Genomic DNA, 14,286 nt, shown 5'->3' with positions numbered 1-14,286 from the left:
TCTGAGATACTCCCTTGCCTCATCTCTGCTGTTTAAAACCCCTAGTTTCCTTTAAGGTTCAACTCAGTTGCTGCCTCCTACAGAAAGCCAGTCCTGATTTCTTGATTTCACCTCCCCCAGCTGCTAATGCCCCACTCCCCCAATTATTCCATATTCACTCATATTGGTCACCTCAATAGAAAGTAAGCTCCTAGAGGGCAAGAATAGTTCTGTCTTTGTGCCTCCAGGCCAGGAGCTTAATAAATGCCCATTGATTGATAAATGTTGAAGGAATGAATGAGTGGTAAGTGTAGGGACCCTGTCTTAGGAGAGGACTCTCCTAGCTACATGGGGCAGGCAGCAAAACCAAGGACCTCTGGGTGGCCCTTTCTCCACAGCCTAAAAAGGACAGCCGGTGGTTACTGCCTGCCCTGGTGGTATCGAGGATTGTATTCGTGCCCTTGCTGATGCTGTGCAATGTTCATCCGAGGAAGTACCTGCCTGTGGTCTTCCACCATGATGCCTGGTACATCATCTTCATGGTGTTATTCGCCTTCTCCAATGGTTACCTCGCCAGCCTCTGCATGTGCTTTGGCCCCAAGTGAGTGAGCAGGGCATGAAGAGGGAGAGGGGGAGGGCGGGTCTTCCAGGGCAGTGCCATTAACCAGCAGGTGGCACGACCTAGGAACTCACTATGTCCTTTGACCGGTGAATCTGATGTAAGTTGCTGTCCTTTGTTCAGAGTTTTGAGCTTGGAGTGATGGAGGAGGGAAGGAGAAGGGGCAGGGAGGGGGAGCTAATCCTTTTGGCTTGATTAGAAGAGACCCATTCTGTGCACCTGAGAACCTCAGTCTCATTGGAGGGAAACAGACTCCTCCCTCTAGGATTAGGTGTGCCGGGAGCCAAGGTCAGGCTGCAGGGAGATAAGGCTGGACAAAGTCTGAACCTGTGGAATCTGCTGCACAGTTCAGAGAGGTCTGGGTAGCCATCAGCCTCGGCCGGTGGGAGTGCCCAACTCTATGCTTCCCTGCCCTTCTCACATAGCTTTCTGGCTACCCTTCCCTAAAGATCTACCCACCCAGCATCCTGCATTTGACTTGCATTGTCAGCGTACATTCCCTGGAGCCTCTGCTGCTCTGGTTGCTAAAAGGCAGGAAGTAAGCTAACTTCCAGCTTGGGATTCTGGGAAGTGTAGTTTGTTTGCTGTAGGGCATTTCATATGTGATGTTCAGGGTACAATTTCAGGTGAATGGGGTATCACAGGTCCTTTTCAGGACATGGACCTGAGCAGTGAAGGGAGGAGGCTTCACGGGGGAGAGGGGAGAATGATGAAGCAAGAGCCTACAGAGGATGCTGGGAATGGGTGGTGGGAATGCTTTGCTGAATGGGCTATGTAAGTATCACCTAGCAAGGTGCCCTGGGTTGGCGACCAAGTAGAGGAGGGTGTGTGTGCTAAAGTAAAGAAGGAGATTACCTAGGAGAAGAACTGTGGGAGACTTGCTGTAAGCCAGGCCAAGGAGCCAGGAACACAATTATCCTGAATCTGGAAGTGTACGTTTTGGGGAAAGATTACTAGATTTAGAGTTCCAAGGAACTGGATACAGAAGTCTTGGGGTGACCTTGCCTTTTGTCCCATCTCCCCCCAGGAAAGTGGAACCTTCAGAAGCTGAGACTGCAGGTGCAATCATGGCCTTCTTCCTCTCCCTGGGTCTGGCTCTGGGCGCCTTACTGTCTTTCGGGTTACGGGCTATGGTGTGACCACTTGGAATCTTCCAGCTGCCCTCCCTCATCCACTTCTGACCTCTGTTTTCTCACTACCTGTGCTGGGGATAGAGGAGCAGAACTCCTTCTTTGGACACTGGGAGCCAGATAGCTAGAGCTCTCTTATCCTGGGGAAGGGGTCTCAGATGAAAGCACAGAGAGGTCAGTAGCTTCCTGCAGTATTTAACTAACTGACCGATGGAACCCATCTATGGGCAAAACAGTGTTTATCCCCCCCGCAGCTCTGTGTGTGTCTGTCCATCCCCATGTCCATCCCTCTGTATGTCTGTATCTGGTGTTAGGGGCCAGGTGGATGAGATGAAGCATTGCTTTAGGTCAATTTTTTCTGGCCATGTTTTTCCATCCATCCAGCCCCAGCACTTTCCCTGTCCCTAGCCTTTCCATGTAATGTCTCATGTACAGTGCCATATATTGCCTTTTTTTATACTCAAGAAAGAAATCAGGTGCCCCTCAAAGGCATCCAATAAATCATTAGGGATTTTTTTTTGCTCAGTGTTTCTCATCAGCTCCATTCTGTAGAGGGGGAGGGATGGGGGAAGGGGAGAGGGACTGAATGGGCCTTTTGTGGTGTCTTGGGGTGGGTATCCCAAGGAAGATAGGGTGTTCCCAAATGATCATGGTAGGAATGGGGTCCAAGCTACACAAAACATATTTTCTGCCTTTATATGTATGTGGGGAGTGGGGCAGTAGGGGAGTACCAAAGGGAGAACAGAAATCCAATGTAGTGTGTTAGATTAGCTCAGGACTTACAACCAGGAGACCTGTGTACTAGTCTTGTCTCTGAATTAGCTGCAGGGTCTGGATGATTGAGGCCCTCCACTCCCCCTCCATGGGTCTGTTTTCTCCTGTTAAATGACAGGATTGGACTAGATGACCTTCCAGCTCTAACAGCCTATGAGTCAGTCTCCCCAGCTAGCATTGTAACTGAAGTGCTTCCAGATGATACAGGAGGGGAGGGATAAACCTAGAACGCACCCCCCCCCCCAGAGTGAGAGACTTGAGTCAGTCTACAAGCATCTATTAAGTGTTTACTCTGTGCTGTGTACTGCCCATTCCCTTAAGGAAATACTTGGAGTGATATCTAGGGCAGCTAGGTGGCACAGTGGATGCAGTGCTGGGCCTAGAATCAGGGAGATCTTCCTGAGTTCAAATCTGGCCTCAGACACTATTAAGGTGTGTGACCCTGGGCAAGTCACTTAATCCTGTTTGCCTCAGTTTCTTCCTCTAATATAAGCTGGAGAAAGAAATGGCAAACCAACCCAGTATCTCTGCCAAGAAAATGGTGTCACCCAGAGTCAGACATGATGGAACAACAGCATCACAGCTCTAGAACTAGAATAAATCTTAAAAGCCATTGAGTCAAAGGCCCTCCTTTTACCGCTGAAGAAACATACATAGAAATGAAAGTTATTTGCCCCAGGGTCCCAAAACTAAGATTCTGAGGTGAGATCTGAACCAAGATCTTTTCAGTCCAGTGCCCTATTCCCGCTGGAGGCCATTGTGCCTCTTGAAAAAGGTACACAGAACCTACTTTTGTCATTTGCAGTGATATCCTACTCCCCCTAACTTCAGATCCAGATTAGCTCTGACATTTTTCTGTCAGAAATATCATCATGTGAAATATTTCTGTCTACCTGCACATACACGTACCCACTTCTTCCCTCTTTCCCTTCCCCACCAGTGCCCCAGGGGTAAGTGAACCCCAGGCAGGATCGCAGACCCCCCAGCTCTTGGCTGGACTCCTAAGACGCCTGTACTGAAGGAGTCAGAGGCTGGGCTCAAGCCTCCAAAAGTTTGGCATCCATCCCTGGCCTCAGCTCTCACTCCTGCTGGGCTTCCTGGAGAACAAGGGGGCCTGTGTCTCCCCAGAATGAGGGGACTAGCCAGCTTGGCGCCCTAGGGCTCAGCCTTGGACCCTTTCCCCACACCCCAACAGGCTTGTGCCTGGGAGGGAAGGGTCTGAGAGGAAGGAGGCCAGGATTTTGGTGTCAGACAGACAACCTTGGGAGCTCAGGTCTCTTGGGTTTCCTTGAACTTAGGCCTTTCCCCAAAAGGGATTTCCCCCCAACTTAATGGAAAAGTCCTGGCAAAGTTTAAGGAAGTTTTGCCATCTACCTCGAAAAGTTGCTGTGTCACAGAGAGTGAGTGGCAGATAGACACAGGCAGGCCCTGCCCTTGGACAGGCTCCCAGTCAGACACATTGTGCAGACACAAATATACAGGGCACATGCGCGCGCACACACATGCACAGTGGGAGAAAAATACCTAAGACAGGGAAATATTTTTGCTGGCCCTAATTTCAAAGTTGAGCCAGTGACTCAAGGAGATTGCCTCTCGACTGGTGTTTCTGAGCACCACTGCCAGATGGTTTATTTATCTAATTGAAGGCTCCTGTCGAATTTGCATAGGACTTGACAGCTTACAACCCACTTTTCTCTGCTATTGTCTCTACATTTCAGAGTATAGAATGAGCCTGTAAGTCAGACATTGCACTTAGAAATCACATATAAATTTTACATCCTCTTAGGGTCAGAAGTAAGAGTAGTAGGGGGCAGAGGACTAAGTTCCCGGATCCCTAGAGCTAGTTAGCCGGATTGAAGGATTAAAGAAGCCATCACCTATTTCATCTTACTAGTTCTATAAAATTTCTTGGAGGAAGTTGGGGTTTGAAGAGATGTTTATAGGATATGGGATAATAGAGGAGTGGAAAAGAAATCTGGGCTACCAGATGAAGTCTGACATCAGTCCTCCAGTCTCTACTTCCGCAGAAACAACCTCCCCTACCCCTACCCCGGAAGAAAACCATATAGCCACAATATCCTGACTTCCTCAGCTGCTATCTATTCACTCCCAACCTTAGGATCCACCTGGCTAGGCTCTTGTCTTGGACACCAGGTCTGCTGTTAATGGGCCAGTGAGAAGAACTCTGGTCTTGATGGTCAGAAGATAGGAGCTGTTATTCCATTCCTAAAACACCAACTCTTTTTTTTCTTTTAATTTCTATTTTTTTTTCTTCTGTCTTTTGCCTTTAATATTAAAAAAAGAAAACTTAGCTGGTTATGCTATCCCTTATAACAGAGTCCTCACTGCACCCTGGGCCATCTCCAGTCATCCTGATCTGTATCTCACCACTGGATCCAGATGGCTCTGGAGGACAAAGTGAGGCTGGTGACTTGGCACAGCCCCTCCCTCCCTTAAGTCCAATTCACTTGCACATTATGGCATCACCTCCCTGATGTCACAGTCTTCGAGAACAAAGGACAAGACAGCAGCAGAGAATAAAAAGAGGGAAAAATTAAGAGCAAGTAAACAAAAAGAATCAATACTTGAACCACATCTGACAGTATATGTAATATTCTACATCCACACTACCCTACGTTGACCATGAGGGGAGGAAGATTTGTTTTCTCAACTTTTCTCTGGGGGCCAAGCTTGGTTATATAACATTATAATTCAGTTTGAGGTTTTTGTTTGTCATGTATATTGCTTTCCTGATTTTGCTCACGTCACTCTTCCATCAGTCGTCTGCCTATGTTTCTCAGAATTCTTCAGTCACCATTTCTTTAATTTTGAATGTTTTTGGCTTTTACATAATCATTATTCATGTCTGAATCCATACCTGCTTCCCCCTCTTCCAGAGGACCATCCTTCATTTGTTATTATTCATAACAAATAATTAAAAAGAGATAGAAGAATAAAAAACAGTTCAGCAAAACTAACACATCAACAATCTGATGGTATATACGATGTTCCACATCTTTAACCCTCCCACCGCTGTTCTCTTATCTCTGGGGTTGGGCTTGGTCATTAGAATTACATTTGATGGTATATGATAATTACATAACAACATTTTATGGTTGTTTTTGTTGTTCCTTTACATTGTAATTACTGTTTTCCTGGTTCTGCTGACGTCATCCTGCATCAATTCACATAAGACAATCAGAACTTTTAATATTCTTACAAAGACATAATAGTCTACTCCATCCATGTATTATACCTAACTGCAAATTTCTGCAATACTAATTCACAGTATATCCTTGAGTAAAGGCCTCAGTTCCTCATCTGGAAAGGTTTTTTTTCTAGAAAGAATTAAATAGTATTTTGTTTTCCAACTACAAGTAAAGACAATTTTCAACATTCATTTTTTGAGAGATTGAGTTCCATATTTTTCTCCCTCCCTCCCTTCCCACTCCCTAATATAGCAAGCAAACTGATATAGATTATACATGTGAAGTCATGTAAAACATGTTGGAAAGTTAGTTTCAAAAAAAGTGAAATGCTACATATTCTGGGTATTATCTCTTGGCTACCAAGCTGCAGTGGTGACTTATGGCACTAGAGGGCACCATGCAGATACCCTGGAGTTAATAATAGCTAACATTTATATAACTTTTATCACATTTGATCCTCATTTGAATGTAACCCTGGGAGATAAGTGTTATTATTCCCATTTTACAGATGAGTAAACTGAGGCAAATAGAGGTTAAGTAACTTATCCAAGATCACCCAGCTAGTAAGTGCCTAACACAGGCTTGAAACCAGGGCCTTCCTGACTAGACCTGTGTTCTTTGTGATGTGGTATGAGGCAGCTAGGTGGCACAGCAGATAGTCAGGAAGACTTGAATTCAAATCCAGCCTCTGACACTGCTCCTTCATATTGAGTTTTAAAGGATGTGGTGAGACTCAATTTTCATGAAAACTGGATTAATTAATAAATCCAACAAGCATTTATTAATTTCCAGCTATTTGTAGACACTGCATAGAGTGCCAGGCTCGGAGTCAGGAGGGCTCATGTTCCAGAGTTCAAATCCAGCCTCAAGACAATTTCTAGCTGTGTGACCCTGGGCAAATCATGTAACCCTGTTTGCCAAAGTTTCCTCATCTGTAAAAAGAGCTGGAGGATGGACATGGCAAACCCCTGTTATCTTTGCCAAGAAAACCTCAAGTGGGGTCATGGAGAGTCAGACACGACTGAAACAACTCAACAAACAGCAATGATATAGTCTGACTGTCATGAATAAAAATTGAAAGTCTACCTTCAAAGAACAGTCTTAATAGGATAGGGTCTCAATGTTTTTTGTACCATGGATGGCTCTGGCAGTCTGGTGAAGCCAATGGAACTCTTCTCAGGGGTGGCTAGGTGGCACAGTGAGTAGAGCACCAGCCCTGCAGTCAGGAGGACCTAAGTTCAAATCCCACCTCAGACACTTAATACTTAACTGTGTGACCTTGGGCAAGTCCCTTTACCCCAATTGCCCTGCCCTTCCCCCTCCAAAAAGCAATAAATAAATAAATAAAAGTATAGAATAAATTATACAGGTAAGAAATACCAGAACCAGGATTTAAGGTCCTCCCACAGCCCCAGAATTAAGTAACAGCATAATACAGGGTAGAATATGATTGGGACAAAGGACAGATCCAGATGGTTGCTGTCCATCCACACCCCATATTACAAGTAATATGCTTAGGACAAAACATGATGCAGGTCAGGAACTGGTTGGGAGAGGGGTGGAGATAAGCTTTGCCTCTGATGCATGGTGTGACCCTGGACTATTCATTCACTGACCTGTTTTCCAAATACGGGCAAAGGGGAGGAGACTCTTGGCTCTCTATCCATTAGATTTCAGTTAATGGGGAGATTACACTTAGGTTACCAGGAATGTTCTCAATTTTGTAATCTGTTTATTCGGTTATTGTATTCATTAGGGAGTATTAGCACATTAGGATGTGCCTGACTGAAAATTGATATGTTTTCCCGGTGTTTACTCTTGTTCTCCAGGTGAACTCAGAGTTTTCATCTTTTTTAAAAGGAACCAACATCTTTTTCAATTAGTCACAGTTAATAAGCATTTATTAATTTTTAATATATTATTTTTTCCAGTTACATGTAAAAACAATTTTAACCTTTATTTTTTACAATTCTGAGTTCCAAATTCTCTCACACCCTCCCTCACCTCCCCCATCAATGAGGAGGCAAGCAATTGGATAAAAGTTATTTATGTGCAGTCATGCAAAACATTTCCTTAATAAACATTTATTAAGCACCTACTATGTGTTAAAATCTGGGGATACAAAAAGAGGCAAAAGACAACCCCTGACCACCTAATGGGGGAGACAACAAGCAAACAATTATGTATAAACAAGCCAAATACAGGATAAATAGGAAATAAGAGAGGGAAAGCACTAGAATTATGAGGAACTAGGAAAGGCTTCTTGTGGGAAGATGGGATTTTTTTTTTTTGCCTTTTTGGAGGGCAATTGGGGTTAAGTTACTTGCCCAAGGTTACACGGTTAGATTTTTTTTGTGTGGGTATTAAGTGTCTGAGGCCAGAACTGAACTCAGGTCCTCCTAACTCCGGGGCCGGAGCTCTACTCAAGGAAGATGGGATTTTGAAAAGGCCTTCAGGGAAGCCAGAAAGTAGACATGAGGAGGGGGAACATTCCAGACATGGAGGACAGTCAGAATGCACTGACCTGAGACATGGCATGTCTCATCTAGTAGTAAGGAGGCCAGTGTCACTGGATAGAAGCTGGAGGGAATAGGGCTAGGTGACATAAGGCTTCAAATGCCTGAAAGGATTTTGTATTTAATCTTGGAGGTGATAAGGAATCACTGAGCAACTTAGTCAAATCTCAATTTAGGAAAACCACTTTGGCAGCTGAATGGAAAATGGATGGGGGTGGGGTGGGGAGAGACAATGTGGCAGGGAGACCCCCACCTGCTGGCTATTGCAGTAGTCCAAGGGTGAAATGATAAGGCACCTGCCTCAGGGTGGTGGCAGTATCAGAAGAGAAAAGGGCACCAAGATACGTTGCAAAGGTGAAATAAGAATCCCAAATGGAGAAAGTCTTTTTCAGTTATCAATAAGTCAATCAATAAAAATTTATTAAGCATTTACTGATATATGTCAGGTACCGGTCTGGATGCTGTGCTACAGAACAAATTGGTAAAGAACACATCTGATGGGGCAGCTAACTAATGCAGTGGACAGAGCACTAGGCCTGGAGTCAGGAGGACCTGAGTTCAAATGTGACCTCAGATATTTACTAGCTTGTGACCCTGAGCAAGTCACAATCCTGTTTGCCTCAATTTCCTCATCTGTTAAACGAGCTGGAGAAGTAAATGGCAAACCAGTCCAGTATCTTTACCAAGAAAACCCTAAATGGGGTCACAAAGAGTCAGGCTTGTCTGAACAACATCTTCAGAAACCCAGCCAGGCCTTTGCTTTTTCCTTTACCATGCTCTGCCCAAATTACGGAGAGAAGCAGATAAAAGCACAAATGACCCCCAAACACAATGGATCATGCCCAGTGTTCTCATTCAGTTCTGGAATTGCATCCTCTTCACACCCTAAACAACTTTCCCTCAAATTCTGCCTGGTTCTGGTTAGTGTTAAGTTAGCTCTGCCTTCCCTGGGGCCTGACAGACTGCGGCAGGTGGCTCGTGTGTGTGTGTGTGTGTGTGTGTGTATGTGTGTATTATGTATGGGTAGAAGCTTCCAGGGTCAGTCTGAGATGACTCAGAAAGCAGAGAATAACAGAATTGGCTGTCTCTTCTTATCTCTGAGGAGCTTGGAAAGGAAGAGAAAAAAAAAAGAACTGACCAAAGAGCTACAGGGAACATAAGACCATAGATGTAAAGCCAGGAAGGGACCTTATAGACTATCTAGGCTACCCCATACCCTAATCCCCTTTATTTTGCAGATGAGGAAACTGAGGACTAAAGTGATTGACTTTGCCAAGGTCACACAGGCCAGGATTTGAATGGAGGTCCTTTGACTCCAAATCCAGACCTCAGAGATGATCTAGTCTGAGACTTCTTAACCTGGAGTCCACAGACAAGGCCCAGAGTGTTTAAGTGGCTCAGATAGATTTCAGGGGGAGTCTGTGCACTCAAAAGTGGAAAAAAATCTGAATTTTCATTAACTCTTGTTTTCCTTTGTAATCTTATATATTCTATTATATGCATTTAAATATATTATTCTGAGAAGGGTTCATAGGCTTAACCAGACTGCAAAAGGTGTCCACAGGACACAAAGAAAGGTTAAAAAAACCTAAACCTTCTCTTGTCCAACTGCTTTATTTTAAAAGAATGTCATTCATGTTGTTTGTTCTTATACCCTAAGTCATTTTTGGAAACACCCCGTTCCCCCTTTCCTGGTTACAAAACACAGTTAAGCAAAAACACTCAAGATCCAGGCCAAAGAGGGGAAGTGACTTGTTCTCTAGAATCAACCCTAAGCCTAAATCTACTGAGAGCAAATTTATTCCTGTACTTTTCCCTGCCAGAATGTGCTCCATGCTGGCTCAGGAGAATTTATGTTAGCTCCATCCACCCAACCAGCCTGGGGAGGCTCCTTCCTGGCACCCCATGGACTCAACCTCTCCATGATGAAAACATGAGGCAAAGTCAATAGTACCATGATGAAGGAGCAGTTCAGGCCTGAGCAAAAGGAGCTAGAGTGAGAAAGAATGGTCAAGTCAAATCAACAAGTATTTATTAAGCCTGGTTCTATGCTTGAGACCCTCTTCTAAAAGCAGTAGTCCCTGCCCTCAGATAGCATCCAGTCTAAGGGGGGTGATACTGTGCAAACAACTATATTTGGATTCACACACACACACAGTAGAAGGAAGGTAACCTCAAAGGCAAAGTACTTGGCATTAAGGGGGTCCTGGGAAAGACTTCTTATAGAAGGGATTTCAGCTGAGTTGGAGGAAGCCAGGGGAGCTGGGAGACAGAGATGAGGAAGGAGGGCATCCCAGGCATGGGGGCAGAAAGAAAAAGTGCCCAGATCCAAGAGGTGAGTTTCTAGTTTGAGGTATAGCAAGGAAGTTGTGTCACTGGATGGTAGCATAGGGATCATTGGAAGCAAAGTAAAAAGATTGGGAAGGTGAAAGATGAGAGGGCCTTCAAATGGGGAAAGGCTCTCAAGAGTGACCAGCCTGTGTCTGGGGCACTCTGGTTCAACTCTGGTGATCCCAACTTTGAAGGAAGGCTACATTTCATTTAGAGTATGTTGTCCAATCCTCCTCCACACTGCCCAACTCTAATCTTAGCTCTGTCACAAACTTGTGGGCTCCTCCTGAGCCTCAGTTTCCTCATCTGAAACAAAAAGGGAGTTGGGATAGATGAACTTCCAGCTCTAATATTCTGGGGAGCTGGCTTATTGAGTAACTGTGCTTTGGGAGACAGTGGCCCCTAGCTCTTGCCTGCATTTCTGGGCTCTTTGCTTCCCCCCCTCCCCAATTCTGGAGGCAGCTTAAACTGCTTTCCCAGTGCAGAGAGGACTCTGCAGACAAGACACACCCTCGTGCACCATCTTCTCCCATTCCCCAGAACCCTTAGCCCCAGGTCATGGACACATCTTCCGGAGCTGTGCCCATACCATTCCCCTGTATCTCCAGCGCCTAGAAACTCCCAGAACTTTGTGTCCTGCAGCTGTCCTTGAGAGAGGGAGGGAGGGAGGGAGAGGAGGAGCCAGCGTCACTGTCCTCATTTCACTGTGGGGGAAGGGGGTGGAGCTCAGAGGTGCCCTCCCCTGGAACCCCAGCTTTCTTCTATGACATCAGCCTTAGATTAAATCACAAAGGTCTTGAGGCTCCCCCTTGGGGACATTGGGCCTCATTGCAACAAGTTAAATAGGTCATTTTCATCTCAACGGCCACTTTCGAGCAGTGTGGTTTCATTACCTCAGGCCACCTCCCAAGCAGGAAAAGGAGACTGAGAAGGAAAGATGGATCAAATTCATCTCTGTTATCCTTCCTTTGGACCCCCTTCTTCTCCTACTGTGCCCAGCCTCACCCCAATAGATGCCTCCCCGACGTTCTAATTCCACAGAACCTTGTTCTGAGCTGTCTTTTCATTCATCGATCCTAAAATGACAATTAAAAATAGAACCCTTTTACCACCCCTTCTCCAGGCATCAAGTGCAAGAAGAAGAGGATGGAGATGCTTAAGATTTGTGAGGGTCTTGACCTATATATAAAAAAATATTAATAGAAGCTCTTTTCTAGGGAGAAAGAATTAGAAATAGAGGGGATGCCCATCAGCTGGGGAATGGCTAAAAAGTTGTGGTATGTGATTATGATGGAATACTATTGTACTATAAGAAAAGATGAGCAGGATGCTCTCAGAAAAACCTGGAAAGACGTAGGTGAGCTTATGCAAATGTACTGTGTACAAAGTAACAACATTATTTAGTAAGATAATCAGCTGTGAATGACTTAGCTATTTTCAGCAATACAACAATCTGAGACAACTCTGAAGGTTTTAGGATGAAAAATGCTATCCATTCCCAGAGAATGTCATCTGAATACAGAATGAAGTATGTGTCTGTTGAATTATCATCCCCATTTTACAGAGGAGCTAAGTGACTTGTCCACTGTTATAAAGTATCAGAACCAAGACTTGTCTCCAATAAACCCCACTGCCAAGATCTGACCAGAAATAATACAAGTGTGGGGCTTAGGCTGGGACAATGTCACTTCTCTGGAGAATACTGAATGGGAATGGAAAGGAGTATACTTTTCTCTCAGTTGTACATGCCAGAAATAATAGAAGGGTGAGGGGGGGGTGGGGCAATGTCACTCCTCTGGAGAAAATTGAATGGGAATAGAAAAAAGTATGCCTTTCCCTCAGATATACATGGCACCTTCTCAAAAACTGACCAGAAATAATAGACAAAAGGGTGAGGCAGGTTGGGATGGTGAATGCTGTGACAAAATCATTCCTCACAACAGGTTTTGGAACAACTGTAGCGTAATCCCAGGACTCTCTCATAACTGAACTAACTCCTAAAAAGTGCTTTCCCCCTCTGCTCCCCTCCCCAGCATAAGAGAATAATAATAATGGCTCACATTTACATAGGATTTTAAGACTGGAAATTCTTCAAGTGCAAACTTTGCAAACCTTAAAGTGCTATATGTTCTTTTTTTTTTTTTTGCCTTTTGGAGGGCAATTGGGGTTAAGTAACTTGCCCAAGGTTACATGGCTAGTTTTTTTTTGTGTGAGTGCTAAGTGTCTGAGGCTGGAACCGAACTCGGGTTCTCCTGACTCCGGGGCGGGCGCCACTTAGCCGCCCATATATATTATTATTATTATTATTTTATTCTGGAAAACTTTATTTTTATCGTAGGTGGAATGGGGACACAGCAAGTTAGATGATTCCAATTTTGTTGGCAACATCTAAAGCATGATAGTCTGGAGCAAGACGGACATAGGCCTTCTCTCCATCAGGCCGGATCAGTGTGTTGACCTTGGCCACGTCGATGTCATACAGCTTCTTTACGGCCTGCTTGATCTGATGCTTGTTGTCCTTGACATCCACAATGAAGACCAGGGTGTTGTTGTCCTCAATCTTCTTCATAGCAGACTCGGTGGTCAAGGGAAACTTAATGATGGCATAGTGATTGAGCTTGTTTCTGCGAGGGGCACTCTTCCGAGGGTATTTGGGCTGCCTTCGAAGTCTCAGTGTCTTGGGTCACCGGAAGGTGGGGGATGTTCAGATCTTCTTCTTTTTGTGGCTATGGACATCCTTCAGCACTGCCTTCTTGGCCTTCAAGGCCTTGGACTTGGCTTCTGTCTTGGGGGGGACAACAGCTTCCTTCTTCGCCTTCGGCACCATGTTGGGGGAAAGGCTATTATTATTATTTTTAAAGCAATTGGGGTTAAGTAACTTGCTCAAGTTTACATGCCAGTTATTTCTGTGTGTGGTGCTAAGTATCTGAGCCCATATTTGATGCCCAGGTCATCCCAACACTGGAGCCAGTGATCTTACTAGATGAGCCACCAGGCCTATATATTCTTATCACACCCTGAGGAGATGGCTCTACAGGCTTCTCAGCAGCAAAACACATTTCAGTGTTTCCACACAGATAATAGGAAAATCCTTACTTGGTCTTTCCTGCTTCACCATCATATCACACTCACATAGACTTCATTAATTTTCCTTTGTTTGGCATGCTGGTCTGGATTCAGTATGTGACAAAGATATGCCACCTCTGGTTGTGGGGTGTGGGAAATGATGATTCTTCAGCCACTCCTACCTAAACACAATGACAACCTGTCTAGGTAGGGAAGAAATATGAAGTAGATGAGGTTTTTGGTTTGGTGCACCCTCCCACCTCTTCTTTTCCTCCTGCCTCACCCCACTATTGGTGCCTCCCCAATGCTCCAATTCCGATTCAGAACCTTGCTCTGAGTTAGCTATAAACTAATCCATGCTACAAATGGTCATTAAAATGTAACTCTTCTACAGCAGGTATTTTTATTTTAATGGGGGGGCTTTGTTCAGATCATTTCAGTTGTGTCTGACATCTTTGTTACCCTGTCTGGGGTTTCCTGGCAAAGATACTAGAGAAGTTTGCTATTTCCATCTCCAGCTAATTTTACAGATGAGGAAACTGAGGTAAACAGGGTTAAGTGACTTGCCCAGGGTCACATAGTGTCTGAGGCTAGAAGTCTTCCTGGCTCCAGGTACTCCACTTCGCCACCTTTAAAAAGAAGAAAAGCCTTAAAAAAGAATA

The 14,286-nt window shown here is 44.8% G+C and overlaps 2 protein-coding genes and 1 long non-coding RNA gene across 12 annotated transcripts in view; all 3 read left to right on the top strand.

Moving 5' to 3' along the window:
• The window catches only part of MYMX (myomixer, myoblast fusion factor), a 35,455-nt gene extending 33,202 nt beyond the window's left edge, over nt 1-2,253 (top strand). The window contains exon 5 of the mRNA XM_069065868.1: nt 1,631-2,253. The gene's annotated coding sequence lies outside the window, so the exon portion shown is untranslated. The remainder of the gene's footprint in view (nt 1-1,630) is intronic.
• The window catches only part of SLC29A1 (solute carrier family 29 member 1 (Augustine blood group)), a 31,377-nt gene extending 29,124 nt beyond the window's left edge, over nt 1-2,253 (top strand). For all 10 annotated transcript variants that reach the window (XM_069065867.1, XM_069065857.1, XM_069065862.1 and 7 more), the window contains 2 exons: nt 378-580; nt 1,626-2,253. In XM_069065867.1, the coding sequence (XP_068921968.1) occupies nt 378-580; nt 1,626-1,737 (315 nt within the window). In that variant the 3' untranslated portion in view covers nt 1,738-2,253. The remainder of the gene's footprint in view (nt 1-377; nt 581-1,625) is intronic.
• Nucleotides 2,254-12,863: 10,610 nt separating this feature from the next.
• On the top strand, nt 12,864-14,017 carry LOC138144488 (uncharacterized). Its single transcript, XR_011163967.1, has 2 exons — nt 12,864-13,073; nt 13,168-14,017. It is a non-coding gene; the product is annotated as an uncharacterized lncRNA (long non-coding RNA).
• Nucleotides 14,018-14,286: the final 269 nt, after the last annotated feature.

This window comes from Petaurus breviceps, unplaced genomic scaffold, assembly GCF_028583685.1.
Source record: "Petaurus breviceps papuanus isolate PSGF00001 unplaced genomic scaffold, PetGlider_PUasm1.0 90701, whole genome shotgun sequence".
NCBI lineage: Eukaryota > Metazoa > Chordata > Mammalia > Diprotodontia > Petauridae > Petaurus > Petaurus breviceps.
Note: the sequence above shows the minus strand (reverse complement) of the source record. Positions and strands in the feature narration are given on the sequence as shown.